Source organism: Musca autumnalis, unplaced genomic scaffold (genome assembly GCF_047663935.1).
Source record: "Musca autumnalis isolate F117 unplaced genomic scaffold, ASM4766393v1 scaffold_4, whole genome shotgun sequence".
Lineage (NCBI taxonomy): Eukaryota > Metazoa > Arthropoda > Insecta > Diptera > Muscidae > Musca > Musca autumnalis.
The window spans coordinates 26,736,363-26,761,413 of NW_027411977.1; the positions used below are offsets into that span (position 1 = coordinate 26,736,363).

Below are 25,051 nucleotides of genomic sequence, written 5' to 3' on the forward strand. Positions count from 1 at the left end.
ACTAAGGCGTACCTTCGTCATATTTTGTCCAAATTTAGTTTCAGTTCAAAGATGGGCAATACTGTCCCACAATTTCCGGTACTTCCCACCACTATTTAAAAAATGTCACTAAAATTGTATGCACGATATATCTTTAACGGGGCAACCAATTTGGTCCAAACTTTGGATATCCTAATATTTTGTCTAAATTTAGTTTTTCTCGGCCCGTATCGGTCCTCTCCTTAGGGTAGCTCCCCGACAAAAGTTCAACATTTGTCTCTAAGTGCAGTTTAGGGTCTGTTCGAAGATCCTTTGGAAATGTATACCGATGCTGTTCTTTGCGGTCCTGTTTACATCGATATTATGTTTTCGTGGACAAGTCCATGCTTCCTGTTCCAAAATTTATACAATGACCCACTGAAACGACTAGTGGTCCACTTCCAAAAGAGACAAAATTCAGAAAAGACTCTAAATACATTCGATCTGTCCGTAGATGAAAGTTTCAATTCACATAGGCTGAGGGTATATCTCTGTCGGCAAAGCCGACTGATACTTTTTTACTTGTTTTATTATCAATGAATGAATTAAGTATGCATAATCCATTAATGCATACCTGTGTTTATAAATATATTGATTAATGGAACACTTTCTCCACGTATCACAAATTCAATTAATTAAATTTCATTTAATTTCCAACGGTTTTACACGTTTATACAACCTTGACATTCATAAAGAGAAATTTTTATAGAATATTAAAATTTGCACTTAATTAAATAATCAAATTCGAATAAAATGAATTTTTAATTAGCCACGAAGAAATCATATTAAAATTATTATAGATCTCTTCGACAAGCTGGTCGATTTTAAAAATTTTGTTATAATTACTAGTTTTTAAATTTTCATTTATTATACAATGTTCTTCCTAAATGTTTTTTTTATAATTCAATAAATAATAAACCAATAACATAATTCAAAATAATTTATTAAAAAAACATAAAATTATATTGAGCATTAATTAAACGAATCGAGTTTGTTGTTTAAGTCTTTTGTGTAGATGCAAAAGGCAGCATAATGTTCTTTTCGTAGTTTCAAATCAAATTATAATATTTATGGATTTATAATGTTATTTGAAATTTGGGCACTTGTTACGGTAGTACAGATAATATTTCAAGATTTACGGATCAATGCATTTAAAAATTCAATTCTGTGTGGAGCGAGATGATCATTCAAGAAATATTTGTATTGTTCTAAAAATAATTTTAATTGGGGACTAACAGTAAATTCGTAATTAAAAAAATGCCACCACCTTTAAATTACCGTTTTTTTGCAATATTCCCCAATACCAAAAACTCTCCCGACTTTAATGGCCATTATGTGATTATTACGGCAATTAAGGTTGTTTAGCAACATGTTTTTGAATGCATATCACTGTGGCCCAACAAGAGCCACCTAAACCCGAATAACAACCAAAAATGCATAAAGAAAATAATAATTCCATAAAAATACTAATCTGACATATTTCTTTTATTTTAATTTGCATAAATTAAATGACAAAGTTGGGCGAAATGCAAACTTGTTTTTTTTTATTAATTTAGAACATTTCTTCTGCTTGCTCTTTCGTGTTTGGTTGCGCAATTGATTTTTTTGCATATATAGGCAAGGTAAGATCTGCAACAGTCACCATTCAAGTGTCAGCTATTTCAAGCACCACACCAACCATCAAACCTAATCAGTCAACATGAAATTCCTCATTGTCTTCGTTGCTCTCTTCGCCATTGCCTTGGCTGCTCCTCGTCCTGAAGTTGAAATCGTCAGAAACGACTCTGATGTAGGACCCGAAAGTTATAACTACGCTGTCGCTACTTCCGATGGTACCGAACACAACGAAAGTGGCCAACTCAAGAATGTTGGTTCTGAAGACGAGGCCATCTCTGTCCAAGGTGCTTACACCTGGATCGATGAACAGACTGGCGAAAAATTCACCGTCACCTATGTTGCTGATGAAAACGGTTTCCAACCCCAAGGTGCTCATTTGCCCGTTGCCCCCGTGGCCTAAATGACAAAAAATAATAAATAAAATTTGCTGACAAAAAAATAAAAATTGTATTTTTTAATTAATGAACACACGGGAAGGTTAGTAGCTCAGTCGGCAGCGACTGACGTGAGGGATTTGGGGAATTTAGCTATTCCAAGGACATTACATTGCTACTTGAGGTTGAAGTGCTTCGCCGCGGCAAAAACATAAACGTTAGTTGCTGCAAATTTAAACACCAGAAAAAGTTACAAAAAAACGTTACCGCCCATTTTGTGATCAGAAATATGTGCGCCTAAGCCTCAACCCAAGACAAGGATGAACAGGCTAAAGATATATTTTACTAGCTACTACAAATGCATGACCGATAGTGTTTAAGTTAACAGCACCAATTATAGAAAAGTTTTGCATGGCCGAAATACTCAGGAAGTTTCGCCACCGAATCGAACACAGAGTGCAAGTCAGGTGCACATCCATTACCCCACATTAACAGCCAAAGGATAAACCACTCCACAAGAAGATACAAAATCGATTGTAGATATAAGAAGCCTTCACCAAGGAACCCATGGTACAACAGGACTTCTTTCATATTTAATGGCGTGGTTGTAACAGATCCGAAGAGGTGTGCAGGTTATCTTAGCAGACAATTTACTGAGCACCACGATAGCGATCAGACGAAAATAAATCCGTTATGAATACCAGAAGCCTTCTCCCAGGAACCCATGGTACAACAGGACTTCTTTCATATTTAATGGCGTGGTTGTGACAAATCAAAAGAAGTGCGCAGATTATGTTTGCAGACAATAAGTGTTTTATGTCGTTTATGATCTCTTTCTGCTGAGAAGGAATTTCAATGTTGATGTTAAAACAATTGGAGGAACCAGGAGACAAGTATCTGAACACAATCATCGTTAACTACCTTTATAGTTCCCGAAGCCTGACGAATGAGCAGGATGGTCCTATAACCAATGATGGGCTCGCACCTATAACCAATGATGCCAATAAAGGTGAAATCATACAGGCCGATCTCACTTTGCCACCAATAGGAAATATTCTTGAAATGTTACTCTTCCCCAGCATTAGAGCGCATTATTCTGTTGTGGTACATCGACATGGGTTCGGTAGGCAGCATACAAACCATTTCCACGTATTTTAGCCGATATCTGATCCACAACAGATCGTCTCACATAACAGTTATGATCGCATTCGAGAAAAGTACTACCCTCCGGCTTTTTTAGAAACGTTTGGTCACCAACTCTATGTTGTTGTAACAGTGTTTTTTATTATGTTTGTATGTTCGTTCCTCTGTTCACTCTGGCTCTGGGTCTATCTCCAGTTCCAGAAAAATGGCTGCTTCGATGGGATATAGCCACAGATCCACTGGAGTTGGATGGGTAGGTTTGGCGGGGCATTTGAAAAGGTGTTCTGTGTCGTGCGGGGCCATGCTGCATACTGGGCAGGTGTCTTGCACGGCGCGATCGATTTCCGCCCAATAAGAATTTAGGCGACTGCAATATCCCGAGCATAGTTGAGCCAAAACTACTCTGGTAAGTCGTGGTAGCTGACGCTCCTCAGCTGCGATAGATGGGGGATGTACTCCGACTACTTCATTCACACTATAATTGCTTAAGGCCTTGGCAACTGCGTCCATGTGAATGCTATTCAAACCTGTTTGATATGCTTGTTGATCTAGGGGTTCTCTCCTGTATCGTTGGACCTCTCCCTCTAGAGCATGGATATCCTTCCTGATCTGCCTGAATGTGTCGGGCCTACCCACAAGATGGTGATGTGGAAATGTGGTGGTCTGTGGAAATCACTCTAGCGTCCGAACGGATTGACGTAGGTTGATGAAATTTTGGGAAAATATGTTATATTTACGTAGGACTTTTGGTATTGAAAGCGGGCTATGTAGGTCCACGCTTTCGTATAGCCCCCATACAAAATGAAGCGTGACGCGTCGTCGTTTTAAGAAATTTTTAAGATATTTGGCCCATTTGACCACAGAATTGGTTGTAATTTGGTATTTTGTGTCTTCAGAGGCCAGAAAACATTCCTACCAAAGTTGGGTTATATAGGTCCACGTTTTGGTACAGCCCCCACATAAGGCCCCTTATAAAGTACGCGTCATTTTAATATATTTTGAATGTATTAGACCCATTTGACCAAAGAATCGGTTGTAACTTTGTATTTTGTGTTTCCAGAGGCTATGAAACATTTCTACCATAAAATGTTTATATAGGTCCACGTGTTGATATAACCCCCATAATACAATATCTCCCGATTTTCGATATTTTGAACGTTTTAGCCTCATTATCACACCGAGATGGCTGAAATTTGGTATTTAGTCTTCTTTAGGCGTATAAAACTTTCCCCCAGAAATTTGTAGGTATAGGTCCACGCCATCATATAGCCCCAATAGAACGGTACCTTCCGAATTTCGGTATTTTGAAGGTTTTTTCCACATTAATCCACCGAAATGGAGCCGCATAGCTTACCACAGACCGACCTATCGCGTTATATGTGGTCAACAAGGTTTCTTTATCTGCACCAAAAGTGCTGCCGGCTAGGGACTTGAGGACCTTGTTCCTACTTTTCAGCTTGTCGCAGATAGCTGTGGCGTGTGCACACGATGTGAATGTAGTGTCGAATGTGACCCCTAAAATTTTAGGGCAGTTTGTGGTCGGAATTCTGCTACCGTCGACCAACACATTCAACTTACGTCCAAACTGCGCTGTCCATGTGGTGAACAGAGTGGCTGTAGATTTTGTGGCGGAAATCTGCATATTCCTCGAATGGAAAAAGGTGGTAAGATCGGTTATATAGTTGTTCAGTCTCTCACAGATGTCATCAGGATAGGTACCCGACGACAGAATCGTGCAATCATCCGCATACGTTACGTTCTCGATGCCGTCTGGATGGGGCGGAGTACAGGAGAGGTAGAGGATAAGTCAAGCGCCAAAATCACTGTTCTATCGCACGGTCGTCTCTGGTTGAGTCCTTGACAGATATATGTGGTAATGGCGTGCAGCGCTGTTGTCGGGCTGTACTGCTTACGGAATCCATGCTGATGATCGGCAACTTGATAACTATTTCTGATACTGGGTAGGAGTAAGGCCTCAAGTGTCTTTGATAAGGGCGACAAAAGCGAAATCGGCATATACGACTCACTTTTGCTGGCATCCCTACCTGGCTTCCGTAGTGGGACCACCCTGCCCATTTTCCAGACTTCGGGAACAACGAGGGTGGCTAGCGACAAGTTGAGAACTTTAGTGAGATACTCCACTCCCGGCTCATCCAGCTGCTTCAGCATTACCATGGAGATTCCATCAAGGCCCAACGCTTTGGATGATTTATCGTTTCTGATGGCATTGGCAACATCATCCATTGTATATTGTGGTGGTTCATCCTCGGCAGGAAGAGATCTGATGCGACGCAATACTCTTCTCTTCGCCCTGTCACACTCGGGGTGCTCGACAAACTGTCGATTGAAATTACTTGCGCACCTCTTCGGGTCAGTCAACGTAACGTCGCCAAACGTGACTGAGGTCCTATCTTCCTTTCTTCCAGGGTTCGAGAGTGACTTAACCGTTGCCCACAATTCACTTATACCTGCTCCAATGTTGCAGCTCTTCAGATGATTTAACCATTTGTTCCGCCTATGCTCGCTCATTTGCTAATCCCGTCGCCTCTGCTGGAAAGTTTGGTCTTACTTCGGGTATTCGGCCAGCAGTGATCATGTCTCGGAACGTCCTTTCCGCTACCCGAACTTCAGAAGGATTGGGCAATTCTCTGAAGCGGTGATTGGTGAACTCTCTGAAAGCCGGCCAATCAGCTTTCTTATGATTGACGAACGTGGGGCGTTCAGAGGTGATGAAGTCAGGTGGTCTACTAATGTGACACGATGGTTATGTCTGGCGAACTGTGACACTCTCCTCTAGTTCTGGTAGGGGCGTCCTCATTGACCGTGCAAAACGTAGAGCTATCAATCTGCTCAGCCAGCGCTGTACCTCCCTGGTCGTTTCCGAGGGCCGAATGCCACCTCTCATAAAGTCCCCCAGGACCAGACGATTATGACCTTCCAAGAGCGGGCTAATGTCAGGCCTATAATCTGAGAACCAACTCTATGTGTGACGCAATTCATACGTGGAATTCGGAAACAACAAATCTAAACCCCATGATTTCTCCGGAACTGCTTAACTTATATCTATCTGTACCCTGTCGGACTTTTATCAACCAGTTTATAAAATGGTTGATAATAATTGGATTATTTGTAGACTGACTATAAACCGGTTGAAAAGTCATCTAGAGATCAACCACTTAAAAAAAATGTCGACAATTGTCCATTTCTGCACTACTATTCAACTAACTTTAAATTGGTTGAAAAGGCATCTATAGATCAACCACTTTGAAATCAAGAACACGTACTTTCAACAAAGTATTTCTGTTTGTCAAAAAATAAAGCACAAATGTATAAATAATTCACATTTGTTTTTTCTTAATAAATTTCATATAAATACAGCATCCAATAATAGAACCCATAAAAGGGAACACGAAGGAAATATACAAATTTATCCTCTTATTCTCTCTAACAAAACATAACAGAGAGAGAGAAAGAGATAGATGGAGAATATGAAAAGTCAAAGTCATTGTTTTTACGCTATTATTTAAACTCACTACTAATAGGCTTAAAAAAGTTAGTTTATAATCAGTTGAAAAGGCATCTAGCGATGGACAATACTAACTACTTAGGCGCTCATCGCCTTGTAAAAGTAGTCACTTGGCATAAAGGAACATAATCGATAAAAAGCCTGTTATGTTTACAAAAAAGCTAGTTTTGAGTTAACTTTAAATCAGTTTCAGTCCCTACTGGGTAATTCCATGCCCACCCCAACTTATTGATCCTGTAGAGTTCTTCTATGCGTGGAACCCTACCTCCCGCTTATCGAAAGGTTTGGGCCTCATTATCGTACCGAAATTACGTTGGACTATTTTCGGTGAAAACTTCATAAGACTCTCGAAATTTTGAACTTTTGTGAAGGCGGAAGCAATTTTCCGATATTGGTTTTCTTGGAACGTAATTACTATTTGCAAAGTTTCATCAAAATCGTATACCCAATTCGCAAATTATCTTGCACGTTAGAGATTTTGGGTCACTGTTTCAGCACACCGATGATCTACTTTATTTTACTTCGCTTTAGAAACCGATTTCGTTCCGCAGATAATATCCGTCAACCGACTGGGTCCCATATTTGTCTTTCGTAATATTTTGTCCAAATTTAGTTTAAGTTCGAAAATGGGTAAAATCGGTCCACTTCTTCCTGTACCTTACCCACATTAGTTCAAAACTTTTCGCTAAAATGGTGCGCACGATAACTTTCGAAAGCAGTAACCGAGTTGGTACATATTTTGCACATCGTAAAATTTCTACCAGACATAGATGAGGATCCAACATGGACTCTATCCGTCTACTCCGTCGGGTACTTCCCACACAAAATTTCGGGAAAGTGCAGTTTAAAACATCCTTACAAATGTAATAACTTGTATTGGCTGTCCTCATTACGACGGTACAAACTTTTTCAGACGCAAGTCCATACTTCCTAAGAAAATGGCCCGTAAGCTGTGAAAAACCCCTGTGGCACCATATGTAGTGGTTGAAGCGCAAGTTAACACTCGAACGGATCAGCCGATTCGGTCCTAAATTTGTCTCCGTAATATTTTGTTCAAACTTCGAACGTAAGCCAAATCGGTCCACTCCTTTGGGTACCTGCCCCACAAATGTTCAAAACTTTTCTTAAAAATGGGGCGCACGATAACTCTCGAGAGCAGTAACCGAGTTGGCCCATATTTTGAATCTTGCAACATCTCTACAAGGCATATATCTGGTTTGAATATTAACTATATACGTAGGTCTACTCCTTCGGTACACAAAATTTCGGAAAAGCGCAGTTTAAGACCTCCTCATGAAGCCCTTTCCGATTCGGTCCAAAATTTGGCTTCGTAATATTTTGTCCAAACTTCGAAGGCAAGTCATATCGGTCCACTCCTTTGGGTATCTGCCCCACAAAAGTTCAAAACTTTTCTCTAAAATGGGGCGCACGATAACTCTCGAGAGCAGTAACCGAGTTGGCCCATACTTTAAACCTTGTAACATCTCTCCAAGGCATATATCAGGTTTGAATATAAACTATATAGGTATACTCTATATAGGTCCTCCTCGTGAATCCCTTTGATTTTTGTAACAACTTCTATTCGCTGCCCCCATTACGACAGTACAATTTTTTCCAGGGGCAAGTATAAAATACCCTTATGGCACCATATGTAGGGGCTGCAACGCACGGTAACTCTCGAACGGATCAGCTCACTCTGTCCAAAAATGGTCCATATCGGTCTTCTCTTTAGGTTCAACATTTTTGTTTAAGTGAAGTTTAGGATCTGTTCGAAGATACTTTTATACGGAAGCTACTCCTTGTGGTCCTGTTTATAGCGATATTGTGTTTTTCGTCGGCATGTCCATGCATCCTGTAGTCCATGCCTGATGTAGTGGTCCAAAAGCTCTAAATTATACGGTGACCAACTTAAATGACTGGTGGATATCTATCGAAAAGGAATGATTCCCAAAATAAGGGTAATTTCCGCTACACTTTTAAGCTTTAAGTTCATACGTCCAAAAAATGCCATAAAATTCGGAAAACCCTCTATGTACATAATTTTTAGGAAAGAAGATCCTGGTTGTTTTGCAACTTTTCGATCTGTACATAGATGAAAGTTCCAACTCACACAAGCTAAGGGTATACATATATCAAATTGTTCCATGGTTCCTGGACTAACACAATATGTATATGTATTCGTATACAAATCTACTTGTCGATATCGGCCAATGGATTTTCGGGATAGTTTTCCTTTAACGTATTTGCTAGAATCATAATACGGCTAGAAAATCCATGGTTGCACATTAAATATTGCTCCTTTTTATTAATAAAAAAACAACATATTCTTTAAATTATAAAATTATCTTTTTTATTTACAGTTTTAATAACAAAGAATGGAAAAAAAAACACCTTTCAACATTCCACCAACTTAGGCGACGGGGGCAACGGGCAAATGAGCACCTTGGGGTTGGAAACCATTTTCATCAGCAACATAGGTGACGGTGAATTGTTGACCAGTCTCTTCATCGACCCAGGTGTAGGAACCGCGGACAACGATGGCTTCGTCTTCGGAACCAATATTCTTGAGTTGGCCACTTTCGTTGTGTTCGGTACCATCGGAAGTTGCGACAGCGTAGTTATAACTTTCGGGTCCTACATCAGAGTCGTTTCTGACGATTTCAACTTCAGGACGAGGAGCAGCCAAGGCAATGGCGAAGAGAGCAACGAAAACGATGAGGAATTTCATGTTGATTGGTGATTTCTGGCAAATGGCTAACACTTGTTTGATACATTTCTCCAAAATGAGGCTTAAATTTATATTGAAATAATCATTTGGCAAACTATAGCTAGAAACATAAAAACAATAACAAAAAACATGATCAACAATATAATTTTGTGTATCAGTGCGATTTGCATAAACAGCATGCCTGACTTCCTGATGTGGTCGGTGGTGAATTGTTTGTGTTAAGTTTTAGGGTGTGTCATCCACCCATTAAAAGCCATATGACAATAATTAAGCCACTTTATATTGTACTAGCAAAATGCCCGCTCCTTCGTAAGCGGAAAAGGAATAATATACAAATAAACAATATTTAATAATGAGCACACTGAAAATGTTGATGTACTAATACCTATTTGAATTGATATTTAATTTCTTTCAAGTACTGCTCGTATACGTTTTATTCGAATTTCAAAAAAGACCTCTACACTTGAACAGCGGCCTACATTTTAAATTCCAGTCCATGTTTTATTAGAACGACCGAATTTTGGAATTTTTGAAATCAAAATGTAGATAACCATTATTCCGAAGATGTTACCCTATATAACAGTTCATTTTTGAGACATTTTATTTTAGATCTACCTTTTCAAATGAACTTACAATAACATTTAGAATAGACAACAAAGATAAAAACAATTTTGTTGAAAAGGTACGTTTGACTTTTTGATTTCAGTACATTATTTAAAAACCGAATTCGTGTTAACCTAGAAACAATAGTACATTATTCAGTACAATTTTTTAAAATCCAGGACCTTAGCTCAAATGTTACAGTTTTAGCTCTACTTGTTCACCCAATATCAATGGTATTTCATGTAGGAACCTTTCATACATTTAAAGGCGGATTTAAATAAACATTCTGATACAATCTCAACAGTTATCCTCACAACAAATTTCATTTATCGATTCACCCAGTACCAGTGCTTCAATATTTGGTATTATTTAATACTTCTAGTACACTTATTGTACGACCACCTCTAACAATGAACCTGACAAATCAATAATATATCAGAATTTCACTTCTATACCAAATTTATTGCAATTTTGTACTTTTCACGCACTAATTATATAATTCCATCTTCATTGCTACACCCAACTTCAATTTCAATAGAATTTATTACATTTCGTATTTCTCAATAAATCATACAGCCCTCAGCCTAATTTTAGAATTTGTATGCATTTCAAAAAATCCGTATCTAAACACCAACACAATCCATCATACAACAATTCGAAATTCCACCTATATCCCATCATGCAACTCCAAACTGGTACCAAAATTAATACTTATAGTATGTACATATGAGTTTCAAAAATTACTTCCTTTTATCCAAAACATCCTCTCTATCTCCACTCTAAACGTCAACTGCTATACTAATACCGATTTTCACAATTTCAGCTCTACCCCTTTACACAATAACAATTTGGACCAAATTCTGTGTCATTTAGTAATTTTCGTACACTTATTGTACCTATATCCACAACCACATCCATATCTCAACCTTACACACCAACAGCGGCTATAATACCAAATTTCCGAATTCCACCTCTATTCATAATACCATTAATACTTTTTGTATGAAAGTACAAATTTCAATAACTAACTCCAACAGTAATTGCGAATATCAGGATTCCACCTCTATCCGTCCACCCAAATCTAAATTTTACCAAATTTAGTACCATTTATTAATTTTCGTACCCATAAGTACGAATATCCGAAACTACCTCAATGCTACACTCCATATGTAATCTTAATTATAAATTTCAGGATTCCAGCTCTATCTGTACACCCAAATCCAAAATGTACCAAACTTAGTACCATTTAGTACTTTCCGTACCCATAAGTACGAATTTCCGAAACTACCTCAATCCTACACTCCATAAGTAATCTTAATTCCAAATTTCAGGATTCCAGCTCTATCCGTCCACCTTAATTTAAATTGTACCATATTTAGTACCATTTAGTACTTTCCGTTCCCATAAGTACGAATTTCCAAGACTAAGTCAATCCTACACTCCAAAAGTAATTAAATTCCAAATTTCAGGATTCCAGCTCTATTCGTTCACCCAAATCCAATTTGTACCAAATTTAGTACTTTTCGTACCCATAAGTACGAATTTCAAAAAAACTTCCTCAATCCTACACTGCAACAGTATCCTTAATTCGAAATTTCAGGATTCCAACTCTATCCGTTCACCCAAATATAAATTGTACCAAATTTTGTACATTTTGTACTTTCCGTACCCATAAGTATGCATTTCCAAAACTACCTCAATCCTACACTCCATCAGTAACATTAATTCGAAATTTCAGGATTCCACCTCTATCCGTTCAACTAAATTTAAATTGTACCAAATTTAGTACCATTTAGTACTTTCCGTACCCATAAGTACGAATTTCCAAGACTAACTCAATCCTACACTCCAAAAGTAATTAAATTCCAAATTTCACCCAAATCCAAATTGTACCAAATTTAGTATATTTAGTACTTTCCGTACCCATAACTACGAATTTCCAAAACTTCCTCAATCCTACACTCCAAGAGTAACCTTAATTCGAAATTTCAGGATTCCAAGTATGAATTTCCAAAACTACCTCAATCCTACACTCCAACAGTAACCTTAATTCGAAATTTCAGGATTCCAACTCTATCCGTTCACCCAAATATAAATTGTACCAAATTTAGTACATTTAGTACTTTCCGTACCCATAAGTATGAATTTTCAAAACTACCTCAATCCTACACTCCATCAGTAACCTTAATTCGAAATTTCAGGATTCCAACTCTATCCGTTCAACTAAATTTAAATATTACCAAATTTAGTACCATTTAGTACTTTCCGTACCCATAAGTACAAATTTCCAAGACTAACTCAATCCTACACTCCAAAAGTAATTAAATTCCAAATTTCAGGATTCCAGCTCTATCCGTTCACCCAAATCCAATTTGTAGCAAATTTAGTACCGTTTACTACTTTTCGTACACATAAGTAAGAATTTCCATAACAACCTCAATCCTTCACTCCATCAGTAATATTAATTCCAAATTTCAGGTTTCCATGTCTATCTAAATCCAAAGTGTACCAAATTTGGTACCATTTAGAACTTTTCGTACACATAAGTATGAATTTCCAAAGCTACCCCCATATCTCAATCGTACACTTCAACGGTAATCTAAATTCCAAATTTCATTTTTTCAGCTCTATCCGTTCACCCAAATTCAAATTGCACCAAATTTAGTACCGTTTACTACTTTTCGTACCCATAAGTAAGAATTTCCAAAACAACCTCAATCCTTCACTCCATCAGTAATATTAATTCCAAATTTCAGGTTCCATGTCTATCTAAATCCAAATTGTACCAAATTTGGTACCATTTAGTACTTTTCGTACACATAAGTATGAATTTCCAAAACTACCCCCATATCTTAATCGTACACTTCAACGGTAATCTAAATTCCTAATTTCAGGTTTTCAGCTCTATCCGTTCACCCAAATCCAAATTGTACCAAATTTAGTACCATTAAGTACTATTCGTACACATAAGTACGAACTTCCAAAATCATTTCCTTATATCAACACCACTTCCCAACCTTAATTCACATACCAAATATGAAGATTGTAGCTATATCCCCTCAAAATATACAAATGGTACCAAGTTTTGTAACTTTTCGTACACTTGTAGGTCGAATTTCCAAAAACCCTTTGGTACATCTTTCTAACTCTCCATCAGTTACCCTCATTCCAAATTTCAGAATTCTATCTCTTCCCGTTTGCCTAATACAAAGGGTACCATATTTAGTACCTTTTAGTACTTTTCGTACCCTTCTAGGTCGAATTTCCAAAAACCCAGCCTTATCTCACCCCTACACACCGACAGCATCCTACAGTCAAAATTTCAACTTTCTAGCTTCAGCGGTTTCGTCTGGGCGATGATATGTCAGTCACTCACTCACTCACTCACTCACTCACTCACTCACTGAGCTCTTTTATATATATAGATATTTTAACAATAACATAACATTTTGCACATCATTTTAGTTGATGAAAAGAGAAAACTTGTTTTCATACCCTCAGTTTTTAGGCTATACATTTGTACGATCAGAAATGTGCATCATCGAAAAAATGGTTTTGGACCACAACTATGTTTGAACGAAATTCGTTTCAGACACTTTGGAGTCAATTTAACCCTGCTCATCCGTTTGTTTTGTTGACGAGTAAACGTTTTGGTCCAAACATTGGAAATCACAATACTTCTTTCATGCATTGATCAGATTGGAATATGGACTATATCCCTTCATCCCCACTCGTACCTCCTGCACAATATTACAAAAAATTTAGTTTACGGATCAAATAAGTTTGACATTTTTTGCAGGAGATTGTGCAAACTGCCCTACTTACGACGGTATATTATTTATGGAATGGGGGGCTAGTTGGTACTTCCTATAATAATGGTCCAAAAGCTCTAAAATACCCTGTTGGCATTAACAAAAACGACGAGTGCTCCTAACCTACAAATTGGCCCAAAACTTTACAAATCGTAATAGTTTTTGAAAACGTATATCAAGTTCAAACAGGGTCTATATCCAACAACACCTTCGGGTGCATCACTCACAAAAGTTAAAAATTTACGCTTAAGTGCAATTTAGAGGCTGTTTGAGGATCGTTTTAAAAATTTGATCGATACAGGTTAACAGGGTGACGTAGGGGATGACAGATACCAAGCAACGGTCCTGACCATCTTTAACATGTCAAAGCCAAGCATTTATCTTGGTGTCTCTTTCATCTCAAGTGGACAATGACATCCCCGTGGTGTTCCCAGGGGAGCTGCCCTTAACACCCGTTAAAGGTAGTGAGATAACATGTGCCGTGCATTCACCCATAAAAACTTCAAAACCTTGGGTTTGGGCGTCGGGTTAGTAACCCTTCCCTAGAAAAAAAAGCCTTTAAAACGAAAGACAAGAACAACAAACCCCTCTATAGCTGACGACCCCCGCAAACGTTTTAAGGGCCATGATCTCCGAATCTGCTCTTGGAATGTTCGCAATCTTTATAGAGAAGGTGCAGTTTACGTGCTGGCAAATGTACTTGAAAAGTACAAGGCCGATATAACTGACAAAAAGGGAAAAACGATGGATTGGGAAAGGTGTCACAACCACTCCTAAAGGTGACGCACTGTATTATAGCTTCCATGACACAAAGCATGAGTTTGGCTGCGCATTTATAGTTGGTCGGAAGTTAAAACATCTGGTCTCAGCTTCACTTAAGCCAATGATACAATACGGACAAAAGCAAAATTGTTACACATTAGCTGTATCTGTGCTCATGCTCCATCCGAAGACAAGGACGATCAGACCAAAGATATATTTTACGAGCGCTTAGAAGAAACATATGACCATTGCCCTGCCCATGACATTAAAATTATTCTAGGCGATTTTAATGCCAAAATTGGAAAGGAAAATATCTTTGGCCCAACAGTCGAGAAATTCAGTCTCCACAGTGAAACATCTGACAATGGAATGAGGCTAATAAACTTCGCAGCGATACCAGATTTAAGCATCTCGGTATTTTTAAGGGCACCTGGCTGTCTCCAGATCAAAGAACAAGAAATCAAAGTGATCACGTTGTGATAGATGGAAGACATTCAGCGTGTTGGACGTACGTACCTTGTAGCAGCAAAGGTACCTAACCGTCTAAACGTTGCAAATAAAGCACGAACAGACACAACGCTGAAGTTGGACACCGGTAAGCTGCAAACATAACAGATAGCCACATAATATTCCCCTCAACTAGCCCACTTGCTTAATGAAAGCACTCCTCATCCCGATAACATATCAGCACAATGGCCCACTCCATGCAAACAGCCGCAAAATCCATACTTGGATACCAGAGACCTGCACCAAGGAACCCATGGTATGACCAGGAGTATCGTGCTGCTACTGAAGAGAAAAATGCGGCATAAACGACTACTCTACAAACAGTAGCGCAGCGCACGATATATGTATCGGGAAAAAAGGAGAGAGGAGAAACGTCTCTTCCACAGGAAAAATAGAGAAATGGAAAGGCGGGAGTGTGAGATGTACAGGAGCCAGAATGAAGTCCAAAAATTCTACCAAATAGTGAAGCAACAAACTGGTACAGGCACATCCTCCTTTAGAGACCAGCAAGGTAATTGTTAACTGATACAGATAGTGGCTCGAGATATAAAAAGAGCATTTTCTTAACTGTTGGTATCCAACACTAACGAAGACAACGAGAATACCACAGATCCAACACTAGAAGATGGTATTGAATTTATACAGTCCGGCCAAGATGTAAATACAGCAATAAACCGACTGAAGTATAATACGGCAGCAGGAGCCGATGCCCTACCAGCCGAGCTGTTCAAAACCGGAGGCGACACGCTGATAAGGTGTATGCATCAGCTAGTTAGCACCATCGGACAGGAGAAACGCGTACTCGACGATTGGAACCAGAGCATCCTATATCCAGTCCACAAGAAGGGAGATAAGACTGTGGCTCCAATTGCAGTGGCATAAGCCTGCTCCCTCTTGCATATAAGATAGTATCTGGCATATTGTGTAAGCGACCAAAGCCTATGGTCAATGAAATAATTGGACCCTATCAGTGCGGCTTTAGACCGGGCAAATCCACTATTGACCAGATGTTTACCTTAAGCAAATTCTGAAAAAGAACCAAAAAATGCAGATCGACACCTTCCATCTTTTTGTCGATTATGAAGCAGCCTTCGACAGCCCTATACGTTCAAACGTGTTCAAAGCCATGACTGTTTTTGATATCCCTGCAAAGCTCATTCGGCTTTGTAAGATGATATTAGCAGATAATCGGTCCTCAATTAAAATAGGAAAGAACCTCTCCAAAAGTGCTTTCTGTGTTCGAAAGAATATCGACGTTGTATGAACAATGAGCTGTATCAACTATACAACGACATCAATATAGTTGAACAAATCGAGATACAACGATTGCGATGGCTAGGCCATGTCATAAGAATGAGTGATGATGAACCCGCTCAAAAAGGCGTATAAATACCGACCGCAAGGATGTTCACGCAAATCTCGAAGGCCAAAGTTTCGTTGGAGCGAACAAGTGAAACGAGACGTCAGGAAGCACATATCCCAGATTGGGAAAATACAACAGCAAACAGAGAGGATTGGAGATCTTTTCTTAGTTCGGCTTATGGGACAGGTGTTCTGTAAAAAGCCAGCTAAGTAAGTACAGGTTAAAGCAGTTAGTGGTTGTAATGATGACTACAGCATTATCACTTTTTGTTGCTATTGGAAACCAATGCTTCGTAAATAATAGGCCCGTAATATCCTTTATGCCCACTTCTTCATACACCTGTAAAGTTGTTGGTTCCTTGTGGCCAAGGGAAGGTGTGAAAAAAATACTTCTAGATAATATGTATATCGAACTGAAATTTTTATCAATGGGTCCTAGCGCCAAAGACACTCTAACAAAAACATTGCAGTCCTATTAACCCTATTATAACGGTACCTCTCAATTTAAGGTACATTGAGGCTTTTAGCTACATTTTCTGGCCAAACTAGCTAAAATTTGACATTTGATGTAACCAATGACCAAAAAACTTCTCCACTAAAAAATACCAAGATAGGTCCATGTTTTGGTATATAACGGTACCTCCCGATTTAATGTATTTTGGGATTTTAGCTAATTTTTTGACCGAACTAATTATACCCTCAGCCTTTAGGCTAAGGAGGGTATATACACTTTGATACGATGAAAATGTGCCTCATCGAAATAATGGTTTTAGACCCCAAGTATGTTTGGACGAAATGTGTTTCAGACAATTTGGAGTCGATCTAGCCATGTCCGTCCGTCTGTCTGTCTGTCCTGCTGGCTGGAGCGCACGATAACTCTCGAACGGATAAACCGATTCGGTTCAAATTTTGGCTTTCGTAATATTTTGCCCAAACTTAGCTTAAGTTCGAAGATGAGCTACATCGGTCCACTCCTTCCGGTACCTCCCCCACAAAAGTTCGAAAATGTTCGGAAAGTTTGTGCGCACGATAACTCTTGAAGGGAGTGACCGATTTGGTCCATACTTTGTATGGTGTAAACTTTCTACCAGAGTAATATGAGGTTCCAATATGGTCTCAATAAGTCCACTCCTTCGGGTACCTCCCACACAAAATTTCGGAAAAATTCAGTTTAGGGCCATCTCTCGAATCGCTTTAATTTTTGTTTTAGCAACTTGTATTCACTGCCCTCCATACGACGGTACAAGTTTTATCAGGGGCAAGTCCATACTTCCTGAGAAAATAGCATGAAAGTTGCAAAAAAACCCTATGAAACCATGTAAGGTGGTTGGAGCGCACGATAACTCTCTAACGGATCTGCCGATTCGGTCCAAAATATGGTCTTAGTAATATTTTGTCCAAACAAAGTTTAAGTTTGAAGATAAGCCATATCGGTCCACTCCTTCAGGTACCTCCCCCACAAAAGTTCAAAAATGTTCGGAAAAATTGTTCGTACGGTAACTCTTGAAGGGAGTGGCCGAATTGGTCTATACTTTATACAACCTAATATATCTACCAGATATAGATCAGGTTCAAATATGGACTATATTTGTCCACTCTATCTGGTACCTCCCACACAAAATTTCGGATAAGTTCACTTTTAGACCTGATATCGAATCACTTTGATTTTTGTTGAAGCAACTTGCATTCGCTGCCTCATTTACGATGGTAAAAGTTTTTTAGGGGCAAGTCCATACTTCTTGAGCAAACAGCCCGAATAGTGTAAAAACCCCCTGTGACACCATATGTTGCGGCTGGGGATCCACTTCCATAACGGTCAATGTCGATCCATTCCTATTAGTATCTCCTCCGCAAAACTTTTGATCTTTAATCCTAATCAACATTTTTGTCTGTTCAAACGGCCAAAATTTTTAAAACCCCCTAAAGACATACGTATTTTGGGAAAAAATTGTTTCAATATACACAGGCTGAGGGTATATCTCTGTCGGCAAAGCCCACTGATACTTTTTTACTTGTTTTAATTTGACATTTGAGGTTGTCAGTGGTCCCCTAGCTTCTCAACCAAAAATCGTCAATATTGGTCCATGTTTCAGAACAGCCCATATAGGGGTACCCCTCGATTTTCGGTACTTCGGGGATTTAAGCTACAATTTTAAACAACTTGGTTGTAAATGGACATTTGAGGTTCACAGTGGTCCCGAAGTTTCTCCACCAAAAATCGTCCACATAGGTCCATTTTTTGCAACATCCTTCATATATCCCCGAACTTAATGTTTTTTTACTTGTTTTTTATACCCTCAGCATTTATGCTAACGAGGGTATATACATACACTTTCATACGGGCAAAATGTGCCTCATCGAAATAACGGTTTTAGACCCCAAGTATGTTTAGACGAAATGTGTTTCAGATAATTTGGAGTCGGTTTAGCAATATCCGTCAGTCTGTCTGGCTGGTGCGCACGATAACTCTCGAACGGATGAACCGATTTGGTCCAAAATTTGGTTTCGCAATATTTTGTGCAAACTTAGTTTAAGTTCGAAGTTGGGTTATATCGGCCCACTCCTTCCGGTACCTCCCCCACAAAAGTTCGAAAATGTTCGGAAAATTTGGGCGCACGATAACTCTTGAAGGGAGTAACCGATTTGGTCCATACTTTGCACATCGTGAAATTTCTACCAAACTTAGATGAGGTTCCAATATGGACTCAATCGGTCCACTCCTTCGGGTACCTCCCACACAAAATTGCGGAAAAGTTCAGTTTAGGACCTGCTCTCGAATCGTTTTGATTTTTGTTGTAACAACTTGTACTTACGGCCATACAGCGGTACAAGTTTCATCAGGGGCAAGTCCTTACTTCCTGAAAAAATAGCCTGAAAGATGGAAAACGCCCTATGATACAGTGTGTAGTGGTTGGAGCGCAAGATAAATCTCGAACGGATCTGCCGATTGGGTCCAAAATTTGGCCTTAGTAATATTTTGTCCAAATACAGTTTAAGTTCGAAGATAAGCCATATAGGTCCACTCCTTCAGGTACCTCCCCCACAAATGTTCAAAAATGCTCGGAAAAATTGTGCGCACAATAACTCTTGAAGGGAGCGACCGATTTTGTCCATACTTTACACCTCCAAATATATCTACTAGATATAGATCAGGATCGAATATGGACTTTATTTTTCCACTCCTGGGGGTACCTATCACACAAAATTTCGGATAAGTTCACTTTAAGACCTGCTTCTGAATCGGATTGTTTTTTGTTGAAACAACTTGCATTAGCTGCCTCAATTACGATGGTAAAAGTTTCTTTACGGACAAGTCCATACTTCTTGAGAAAACAGCCCGAAAGGTGTAAAACCCCCTATGACACCATATGCAGTGGTTGGAGATAAATCTCGAACTGATCGACCGATTTGGTCCAAAATTTGACCTTCGTCATATTTTGTCCAAGCTTCAGTTGCAGTTCGAAGATGAGCAATACCGATCCACAGCTTCCGGTATTTCCCATAAAAAATTTCACTAATATGGTATGAAATACCTCCCGCACAAAAGTTCAACATTTGTTTCCACGTGCTGTTAGGGTCTGTTCGAAAATCTTTTGGAAATGCATACAGATGCTGTTCGATATGGTCCTATTTACAGCGATATTATGTTTTCCGTGGACAAGTCCATGCTTCCTGGCATACGGGTCCAAAAGTTATAGGATGACCCACTGAAATGAAATGGGCATGAAATGGGCGCGATATCTATCGAAAAGATATGACTCCCAAAATAAGATCCACATAGATAATGGACTATGTCGGTCCATTCCTTTAAGTACCTCCTCATCAACACTTTTGAACTTTAATCCTAATCCACTTTTTTGTCGGCAAGCTCAAATGTCCAAAAAGTGTTTCAATTCACATGGGCTGAGGGTAGTTCTCTATCGGCAAAGCCGACTGATACTTGTTTACTTGTTTTTTGTTGTTTTTTTTTTTTTGCAAATTAATTTTTTTTCCAATTCACTGCAAACAACCAAACACGTGGTCGTCGTCAAAACGCTCTGACTACGATTGGGTTAAAAATTTACAAACTTTCCAAAGGAACTGTAAAATGGCGCCTGGCAAATTTTTAGTAGCCCTCATAATAAGGCGCCAGACTTTAATTCGTTGTATTTAATTGGATATTTCATGTTGTTAATAATTTCGTCATATATACCTGTCATGTAGCACGGTGCGCCTTAACTAGCTTTAAATGAAATGTGCTTACACCTGGGAAGTTTTTGCAGATTCTGAAACAGCAAAGGTCATAGGTGAGAAAAATAAAAAAAGAACTAAAAAAGGATCAATCGGCTTTGCCGACAGAGATATACCCTCAGTCTGTGTATATTGAAAAAGATTTTTCCCAAAATACGTATGTATTTAGGGGGATTTAAAAATTTTCCGTTCAAACCGACAAAAATGTTGATTAGGATTAAAGACCAAAAGTTTTGCGGAGGAGATACTAAGAGGAATGGATAGACATTGACCGTTATGGAAGTGGATCTCCAGCCACAACATATGGTGCCATAGGGGGTTTTTACACTCTTCGGGCTGTTTGCTCAAGAAGTATGGACTTGCCCCTAAAAAAACTTTTACCATCGTAATTGAGGCAGCGAATGCAGGTTGCTTCAACAAAAATCAAAGTGAACTTATCCGAAATTTTGTGTGGAGGTACCGGATGGAGTGGAGAAATATAATCCATATTTCAACCTGATCTATATCTGGTATATATTTTAGGATATGTAAAGTATAGACCAATTCGGCCACTCCTCTTAAGAGTTACCGTACGAACAATTTTTCCGAACATTTTTGAACTTTTGTGGGGGATGTAACTGAAGGAGTGGATTGATATGGCTTATCTTCAAACTTAAACTATGTTTGGACAAAATATTACTAAGTCCAAATTTTGGATTGAATCGGCAGATCCGTCCGAGAGTTATCTTGCGCTCCAACCACCTCACACGGTGTCATAGGGTTTTTTGCAATTTGCTATTTTCTCAGGAAGTATGGACTTGCCCCTGACGAAACTTGTACCGTCGTATGGATGGCAGTGAATACAAGTCGCTAAAACAAAAATCAACTCGATTCGAGAGATGGCCCTAAACTGAACTTTTCGGAAATTTTGGGTGGGAGGTACCCGAAGTCTGGGACCAATTGAGTCCATATTCGAACCTCATCTAAGTTTGGTAGAAATTTTACGATGTGCAAAGTATAGACCAAATCGGTTACTCCCTTCAAGAGTTATCAGGCGCACAAATTTTGCGAGCATTTTCGAACTTTTGTGGGGGAGGTACCGGAAGGAGTGGACCGATATAACCCATCTTCGAACTTAAACTAAAATTGGGTAAAATATTACGAAAGCCAAAATTTTAACCGAATCGGTTTATCCGTTCGAGAGTTATCGTGCGCTCCAAATTGTCGGAAACACATTTCGTCCAAACATACTTGGGGTCTAAAACCATTATTTCGATGAGGCACATTTTGCCCGTATGAAAGTGTATATACCCTCGTTAGCATAAATGCTGAGGGTATAAAAAAAATTTGACGGATTTATGACGAAAAAACTATTAACTTTTGTTTAATTAAAATCGGAATTTCGAATTTTACAGTTCACAATTTTTTTAAAAGATGATATTTTTAATTGCGTTTCGCTTAGGTACAAGATTATTAGGTTTTTAATGATCCCACAAAAGCATATGTTGACCGGTTCATTCGTTTTCGAGCTAGAAAGTGCTCCGCAAACTGCTTTAGTAAAAACTGTGTTTCGTAAACGGCCATTTGTCAGAACATTGTGCAATATTTTTCAACAAAAACAAGTAAAAAAGTGTCAGTCGGCTTTGCCGACAGATATATACCCTCAGCCAATGTGAAGCGAAACTTTCACCTCCGGACAGATCGAATATATTTAAGGTCTCCTCAGAATTTTGTGGCCCTTTTTAGACATTTGAACTTGCCGACAAAAACGTGGATTTGGAATTAACTGCACTAATACACAAATGTTGAACTTTTGTAGGGCAGGTACCTTTAGGGAGGACCGATATTGGCCATTTTAGAAGTTATACTAAATTTTGATAAAATATTGGGAGATCCAAAGTTTGGACCAAATTGGTTGCCTCATTCAAGTGATATCGTCCTAGCATTTAAGTGATATTTTTTAATCATTGGGGAGAAGTAACGAAAGTTGTGGAGCGGTATTGCCCATGAAACTAAGTTTGTATATAATATGACGAAGACCAAATGTTGGACCAAATCGGTTGAACAGTTCGAGAGTTATCGTGCTCTCAGACCGCCACATATGATGATATAGGGGATTTTTACACCTGTTTCCCAAGAAATATGGACTTTCCCCAGAAAAAACTTTTACCGTCGTAATGGAGGTAGCGAATGCAAATCGCTTCAACAAAAATCAAAGTGATTCGAGAGCAGGTCTTAAAGTGAACTTATACAAAATTTTGTCCGAGAGGTACCCGAAGGAGTAAACAAATATAGTCCATGTTCGAACCTGATCTATATTTAGTAGATATATTAGGATGTGCAAAGTATAGATTACATCGGTCACTCCCTTCAAGAGTTATCGTGCGCAAAATTTTTGCGAACATTTTTGAAGTTTTGTGGGGGAGGTACCTGAAGGAGTGGACCGATATAGCCCATCTTGGAATTTAAACTATGTTTTGATAAAATATTACGAAGGCCAAATTTCGGACCGAATCTACAGATCTGTTGGAGAGTTATCTTGCTCTCCAACCACTACACAAGGTGTCATAGGGGCTTTTGCAACTTTCCGGCCATTTTCTCAGGAAGTATGGACTTTCCCCCGATGAAACTTGTACCGTCATATAGGGGGAAGTGAATACAAGTTGTTGCAAAAAAAAAATCAAAGCGATTCGAGAGCAGGTCCTAAACTGAAGTTATCCGAAATTTTGTGTGGGAGATACCTGAAGAAGTGGGCCGATTGACTCCATATTGGAACCTCATCTATGTCTGGTAGAATTTTTACGATGTGCAAAGTATGGACCAAATCTGTTGCTCCCTTCAAGAGTTATCATGCGCACAAAATTTCCGAACATTTTGGAACTTTTGTGGGGGAGGTACCGGAAGGAGTGGACCAATATAGCTCATCTTCGAACTTAAACTAAGTTTGGACAAAATATTACGAAAGCCAAAATTTGAATCGAATCGGTTCATCCGTTCGAGAGTTATCGTGCACACCAGCCAGCCAGACAGGCAGACAGACAGACGGACATTGCTAAATCAACTCAAAATTGTCTGAAACACATTTCGTCCAAACATACTTGGGGTCTAAAACCATTATTTCGATGAGGCACATTTTGCCCGTATGAAAGTGTATATACCCTTTCTAGCCTAAAGGCTGAGGGTATAAAAATCGAAAGTAGCTCAAAAATGTAATTTTTCCTGCTCAATTAGTGGCCATAACCCCTTAAGGCGATACATTCAGTGCATTGTCCCAATTTGAACTTCTATATCTCAAAAATGGTAAAACCTACGAAGATATCATAAAGATCACTCCAGTAGAGAATTTTTACTGCTAAAACATTATCTTTAGACCGATTTTGATAGGACTTGCGGTTTCCTAGTAAAATCGTGAAAACCTGAAAACCCCATAAACTTTTGAACATTGGCCGAGATTTATTTAAAAATCCCTCAGGCGATTTTTTTTAGTTTTTTTTTGGATATTTCTCAACTATGAACCTTGTAGTTTCAGAATCCGACAAAACTTCCGAGGTGTAAGAACCTTTCATTTAAAGTTAGTTAAGGCGCACCGTGGTAGTGGCTAGTGTGATAATTTCTCTGGCATTGATATTTTTGATAACCTGTAAATCTCACAACATGAAAATAATATGTATATCTATTAATGGGTGATCGCCATTTCTTTCTCAACGAAAATGTCAAATGAAAAAGTTCTGTACGAAACTTGTTTTGTTATCACATTTTGTTTATGGAACCAGAATTGGTCCTCTGATGTGTTGTATGCATAATACGATATACATACATACAATAAATATACACATTTCTTATAAAACTAACATTTAAATGTTAACAATATTGCCATAACAAAAGCCGCCACCTCACAGAGTTATAAGAAATTAAGCATTTTAGTATTTCAACCACCCACCTTACCATCTCCTTCTCCACCTCTCGCCATGTTATGTTATTTATGCATGCCAAATAAAGATCACACATTAAATCGAATATGCAAAAGTCATTATCAAGATATTCCGCTGTGCTTCTTTTCTTTTTGGTAAACGCCTATGATCAGGTCATCGTCATCTTGCCAGGCAACATATTAGAAATAAATTTTTGCAAAAAAATCTTGAAATTTTAGAGTAAATAATAAAGCAACAGCAGAAAAAAACTAGTAAATGCAGATTTTAAATTAACACACACACACCCATACACAATTTTTAACGCAACATGTGCATTGGAAATCTAGTTTTGCATCTTCAGTTTGCGGTTTTGTTGTTCTCAATCTAATTCATCAGAATTATCACTCGTCCACACCATCGTATATAAAATACGACCAATTATTGACAGACAGTATCTGTTTAGTTCATCTAGTCAACGG

General features: G+C 38.7%; 2 protein-coding genes across 2 annotated transcripts; one reads left to right on the forward strand and one right to left on the reverse strand.

Annotated features, from left to right (window-relative positions):
- Window positions 1-1,686: 1,686 nt before the first annotated feature.
- On the forward strand, window positions 1,687-2,035 carry LOC141401528 (larval cuticle protein 65Ab1-like). The gene has a single exon (XM_073981820.1). The coding sequence runs from the start codon at window positions 1,718-1,720 to the stop codon at window positions 2,033-2,035; it is 318 nt and encodes a 105-aa protein (XP_073837921.1). The 5' UTR covers window positions 1,687-1,717.
- Window positions 2,036-9,088: 7,053 nt separating this feature from the next.
- LOC141401483 (larval cuticle protein 65Ab1-like) lies at window positions 9,089-9,415 on the reverse strand. The gene has a single exon (XM_073981747.1). It carries the CDS (start codon window positions 9,404-9,406, stop codon window positions 9,089-9,091), a length of 318 nt encoding a protein of 105 aa, XP_073837848.1. The 5' UTR covers window positions 9,407-9,415.
- Window positions 9,416-25,051: the final 15,636 nt, after the last annotated feature.